At 42.9% G+C, this 6,000-nt stretch overlaps 1 protein-coding gene across 1 annotated transcript in view; it reads left to right on the forward strand.

The window, feature by feature from the left end:
• Positions 1 to 6,000, forward strand: part of RALGAPA2 (Ral GTPase activating protein, alpha subunit 2 (catalytic)) — a 235,075-nt gene that overhangs the window by 89,065 nt on the left and 140,010 nt on the right. Inside the window, exons 19-21 of the mRNA XM_015406000.1 lie at positions 153 to 247; positions 2,142 to 2,220; positions 2,413 to 2,589. Coding sequence (XP_015261486.1) covers positions 153 to 247; positions 2,142 to 2,220; positions 2,413 to 2,589 — 351 coding nt within the window. The remainder of the gene's footprint in view (positions 1 to 152; positions 248 to 2,141; positions 2,221 to 2,412; positions 2,590 to 6,000) is intronic.

Raw genomic sequence — 6,000 nt, forward strand, 5'->3', positions numbered from 1 at the left:
GGTTTTCTACCAATTTAAGGGCTTGCTATATAGTCGAGTGCATAGTGTGAGTGTGTAATTTACAAAACAGCATGGTTGCTATGCATATTCCATAAAGATAAAATACATTTCGTCACTTTTTCACTTCTAAAATTTTACTTTGAACTTCACAGTTAGAAAAACAGAAAGCTCGCAGAATTTAACTTCAGATTCCCCGTCCGTTCAAGAAATTAAGGGGACAGTGACTAAGGGAAGCTCCACCCAACAAGTAAGTGAAATTAATATACACTGTATACATCTTATTTGTGTTTTATTGCATTCTAAAAGTTGCCACAAGTATGCTTAGAACAGGCCAGAGATTTAAGTACTATTTATACTACTAGGGAAAAGGCCCGTTGTGGAAATAGATACAACGGCCTCTAGAAAGAGGCTCTGGGCGGGTGCCCCGGCCTTGGACACTCAGTGTCATTTTGCTGTGGCGACCTCAGCAAGGTATAATGACACTGAGTCCACCATTTTCTCCAGAGGAACTGATCTCTGCTACCTAAAGAGCAGTTGAAATTTTGAGTGAACTCCAGCCCTCACCTGGAGATTGGCAACAATGGTTCCCCAGAAGGGAATAGTTGGTTTGGAGGGTGGAGTCTATGGCTTTGTGCCTATCCGAGGTCCCATACCTCCTGAAACCTCACCCTCTCCAGGCTCCATCCCTCACATCTCCAGGAATTTCCCACCTGGAGTTGGCAACCCTATCTCCTGCCTAGCCAATCATCAACCTACCTTTATTTCCCCCTCACTCTTCAGCTTTCCACCCCCCACACACCTGTAGCCTCTGAAGCCCTGACTGCTACGTCACATTGGCTGTCATATGGGGGCCATCTCAGCAGTATATAAGGATACACAGCCCACCATTTTCTCCAGGGGAACTGATCTCTGCCATCTGGAAAGCAGTTGTAATTCTGAGTGATCTCCAGCCCTCACCTGGAGTTTGGACACATTTTACCTCAGAAAAGCAAACTGTTTAGAATGTTAGAGGCAAAAGCCAATCAAGTCGCATATGCAAACGACCTCTGTGTTCCGAGGCAGAGGCCAATGAGGCTGCATATGCAAATAACCTCTGTGTTCTGACTGGCTATGGGGGGGAGAGGAGACGCCGTCCGGGAGCCCCCCGCCGCAGGAATAAACAGGTTTGGCAACCCTAAGCAAGGCTCAGTAATAAACTAACTTTCACTTTAGATACTTCCCTACAAATTAATGCTTACAGTATATCCTCCTTGGCAGGAGGGCGGGATAAAAGTCGAACAAACGAATAAATAAATAAATAAATAAATAAAGTATTCAAATAAAAAAGACAAACATTAATTAATTATGATAGCACATATGAGCAATAGTATATATTCTATAAAGCTTAACATAGAAAAATCTCAGATCTTCATTCAGATGCCTTCTTATCTTTACGCTTCTTGTAGGGAAGGGCTTTCAATAGTATGGGAATGAGACTGTTCCCCCACCCGTTCAGTTATGGTGAACACTCTCTGAAGGGGTGACAGCCCCCCCCCTTGGTTTTAACTGAGAGATTCTATCTATTGAAGCTGTTTTTTAAAGAAACTTAAAATTTATTTACACCAGGTATGTTAGCACCATCTTTACTCGAAAGGAAGACAATCCCCTTAAAAATGTTACACACTCCCCCAAAAAATTATTGGACACAACTGTAACTTGTATGCAAATGTAAGATGATCCCCTCTTTTTTTTGCGGGGAAAAAAATCTAGTCTTGTATTTGAATGAATACTGTAAGAACTGTTTTTCCAAAATAATGTTGAAGCTGACATAGGATTATGTTGTAGTCTTGCTGCTGGATTTCCTGCAGAAACATTTGTAAGTAATTTCTCTGATATTAAGATGAGATGAAGTAAAAGGTGGATTCCTCCAGATATATGGCCATATGCGATCTGCTTGTCGTCTGAGGTCTCTCTTATGAATGTCACTTTAAGTTGCTCAGTGTTTTATGTGGTTTTTAATGGTTTGCTTTTGTTGTATTTTAGTGGTGAGCTGTCTGTGGAGAAGGCGGCATATAAGTTTTCTAAATAAATAAATTGGCAATAAAATGATTTTAAATCATGCAGTAAAGAGGAGTTTTTCGGTCTTGACATTTTGCATGCAGGCAGGGAATGGTCCAGCCGAATTCGATCCCAAAACTGATGTGCAACAGTTGTGTGGGACTCACAAGGAAAGAGAAAAGAGTGAGTGTCAGTAAACTGTATGTTGTTTGTTTCTGTACTGGAGTGTTGTGTAGAATACACGGGGGTCAATTCTTATCTTTGATTAAAAAAACATAATTTCTGTTTCAACAAATTACTATCATGTTCCAAAGAATTACTTTTTCACTGGATTATTCCCCCCCCCCATTATTTATTAATTCTTTGGTTACATAGCTGAAAGTGTGAGCAGTGACACATCCTTTGGATACAACGGTGAAGTAGACATCACCCTAGTCCCCTGGCAAGCATGTGAAGAAGACCATGATGCCAGCATGCCAGCCGATATATCTGTTGATCCAGATGCGTGCCACTGGTTACCGCTGAATCCTTCAGATGGCACAAACTTAACAGGTATTTTTCTGTTCAAGGATGCACTTTGCCCGTGTGTGTGTGTGTGTATAGATAGATGTAAAACTGTTCTTCCTTTGTTGCTCTTGAGTAGAATATAAACTAGGCTTTGTAAAATCCAGTCTCCTCCTCCTCTTGTCGTCCCATGTTGTTCGAGGCACAAAAGTCGGCACTGGAATGCTTTGCGAGATGTTTCTTCTGTGGCACTAGAGGGTGCTTAATGACCATGAATCATTCTCTCTGTGTGAAAAATTGTATGACAGGCAGATCCATCAGTAAAGATGTCTGCTATTTAGAGCCTTCTGGCTTTCATATTTTTCATAGTTCTAACAATTTTGTTTATGAGTAGTGAAATGTATTTTCATGCCCTTTTGATATGTGGTACGCATTCATAATGTGTATTGAGAGGCAACATAATTTGTTCTTGAATCATGTTCAGTGACTTGATCCAGATTCCCAGATGTAAATTTAAGTGTTGGTAGGAGGAAATATTACTCCTATTGAGATACATGTGTCTTGCGAACTAATAATATAAGGCTGTCTTTTGTTTATCCTTTATTTCTAAGTTAGAAATGCTAAACATATTGAATGGGAAAATAAAAGAAAAGAGTGAAGTTATCTGGCCAAACCCCACAAATACTGAACTCATTGCCAGTGCTAGATTTTCAGAAGAAAATGTCTCTAAATGGGGAAATTGATAGACTGTAAGAGAATCCAATCACTATGTAAATAATAGACAACTATGACTTTTTAAAATTAACATTGTTTTATTTTTTCAACAAATCATATTTGTACAATGACTTTCTGACATACACGTAAATACCATTAATACTGTGGTAAACCATAAGTGCATATCTAACATTAAGTACAGAAATTATTATCCTAATTAAACATAGCTTTTGATAATTCAGAAACAACAAATCATAGATCGAACAAATAATTAAAAAATAAATCATTTTTTGATATTGTGGATTATTTGTGATGATCCCTTTTTCAAAATAGAAAGGCCCAGGGCTATTTTTGAGCAGGAACGCACAGGAACGGAGTTCCGGCTGGCTCCCGAGTTGGCCACGCCCAGCAGGAACTCATTAGCATATTAGGCCACACCCAACAGCAGAAACTCATTAGGATTGGCTACATTAGGGGTGTGTGGCCTAACATGCAAAGGAGTTCCTGCTACAAAAAAAGCCCTGGGTTTTGACAACAAACAAGGTAAACAGAATAAGAAGCAAAAGGTGGGTGTGGCTGGATGACCACACTTCTGATAACATGGCTGGGCTGTCAGGGGTGTGGCCTAATATGGTAATGAGTTTCAGCTGTTGGGTGTGGCCAATTATGCTAATGAGTTCCTGCTGGGCTTTTTCTACAAAAAAAGCCCTGTAGCTATAACTGATGTTCTGTAAAGACTTTCATTTGCAACATGTTGGGGTCTGAAAATATTTTTTCCTGATCTACCCCCACTTCCTCCCCCGTTTGCACAAGGGATCACTTCTACTCCCATGCGAGGTTTGAGAGCTAGTAGCTGCCTCTTCATGTTTCCGTTTTGGTAGTGTCTTGAGCAACCGGAGTGCCATGAGCAGTAATTCGCCTTGGGGCCATCCAATCACTGTGTAGTATGGACTGATTGACGTCTGCCGGTCTAGGTTGCCTCTTAATTAGATATGATAATTTCAAAAAAAATTATTAGATGTTTTTAGTTGCCGCTCACCTGAAGGGTCTCGTGGTGACTTACAACATGACAACCAATACGGTAGAAACAAATAACAAATATAATATATTAACATTAAAATATTAAAATGTGTGGCTGTCACCGTACCACTATTAAAACAGCCCAAACATGGGGTTACCCTTCAAAGGCCAACCTAACCTCTCTGTTCCCCAGAGAGCACTGCGTTCAAGGGCCCAAAACCGGCTGGCCCTCCCAGGCCCCAAGACTGTCAGGCTGGCAATAACCAGAGCCAGGGCCTTCTCGGTGGCGGCTCCATACTGGTGGAATGAGCTCCCAGAGGAGATCAGGGCCCTGCGGGGACCTTTTACAGTTCCGCAGGGCCTGTAAGACGGAGCTCTTCCACCAGATCTTCAATTAGGAGCCACCTTAAACACCGAGGAGTGACCCTGTGCCCTGGCTCTACCACCTGCAGCCTAGCTTGCTGCACGAATCAGTCAATCAAACTAAGCCATTGTGAGAATGCCATCAGGACTAACACCAAAGTAGTGGTACGCTCTAAATTAGGAATTTTGCTCTTGTATTTTAATTGATCCGGTACTTTAGGAAAATAAATAATTGATTGTTTATGTATGTTGTGTGTGTGTGTGTGTGTGTGTGGCTTTTTTGGTAGAAAAAGCCCAGCAAGCACTCATTAGCATAATAGGCCACACCCAACAGCAGAAACTTATTAGCATATTAGGCCACACCCCTGGTAGCACATCATATTAACATATTAGGCCACACTCCCATGTTGCCAGAAGTGTGGTCATCCAGCCACACCCACCTTTTGTTTACCTTGTTGTCAAAACCCAGGGCTTTTTTTGTAGCAGGAACCCTTTGCATGTTAGGCCACACACCCCTAATGTAGCCAATCCTAATGAGTTTCTGCTGTTGGGTGTGGCCTATTATGCTAATGAGTTCCTGCTGGGTGTGGCCAACTTGGGAGCCAGCCGGAACTCCATTCCTGTGTGTTCCTGCCCCAAAATAGCCCTGTGTGTGTGTGTGTGTGTGTGTGTGTATGCATTTTATGTAAGCCAATCGAAGCAATTAATTAATTAATTAATTCACCTTTGCATGCCCTGCAGAAACTAAACAAGTCCAGCAGGGCAGGGGTGTCATCCGAGAATGCATTCCACAGGGTAGGGGGCCACACCTGAGAAGGCCCTTCCCCCGGAGACAGCCAACTGTGCCATCCTAGGGCTGGGCACCTGCAAGAAGCCCCAAGACAGTGACCAGAGCACGGGGGGGGGGGGGGGGTGGAACAGGGGGGGGAGGGGGGGGGGGGGGGGGGTTGTAACAGGAGAGGCAGTCCCATGGGTACGAGGGCGCCAGACAGTTAAAGGCTTTCAAAATGATTCTTCGAGACCAAGCCCTGTGATCTGGGAGTCCTCTGCTCTTCTCATATGAATTGTTAGGTGCTTCCCTATATTTTCTAATAAAGGCTAGCATGGTTACTGTCCCAAATATTTTATGCCTTTTTTTTGCATTATATCTCCAGCGAGTGATAGTTTCATAAATACCATCACACAGGGGTCGTTTTGTAGAAAAAGAGCTAGGGGAACTCATTAGCATAACTTATTAGCATATGCCACACCCCCTGACATCACCGGAAGTGTGTCATAAGGCCACACACCCCGTCCCCAACGGTCCCGGCCGCCACCGCCGGCCTTGCAGCTCCACTGCCGAGCCCCATGAGGGCCCCCGCT

The sequence above is a fragment of the Gekko japonicus genome, unplaced genomic scaffold, assembly GCF_001447785.1.
Source record: "Gekko japonicus isolate JY-2015 unplaced genomic scaffold, Gekko_japonicus_V1.1 scaffold388, whole genome shotgun sequence".
In the NCBI taxonomy this organism is placed as follows: domain Eukaryota; kingdom Metazoa; phylum Chordata; class Lepidosauria; order Squamata; family Gekkonidae; genus Gekko; species Gekko japonicus.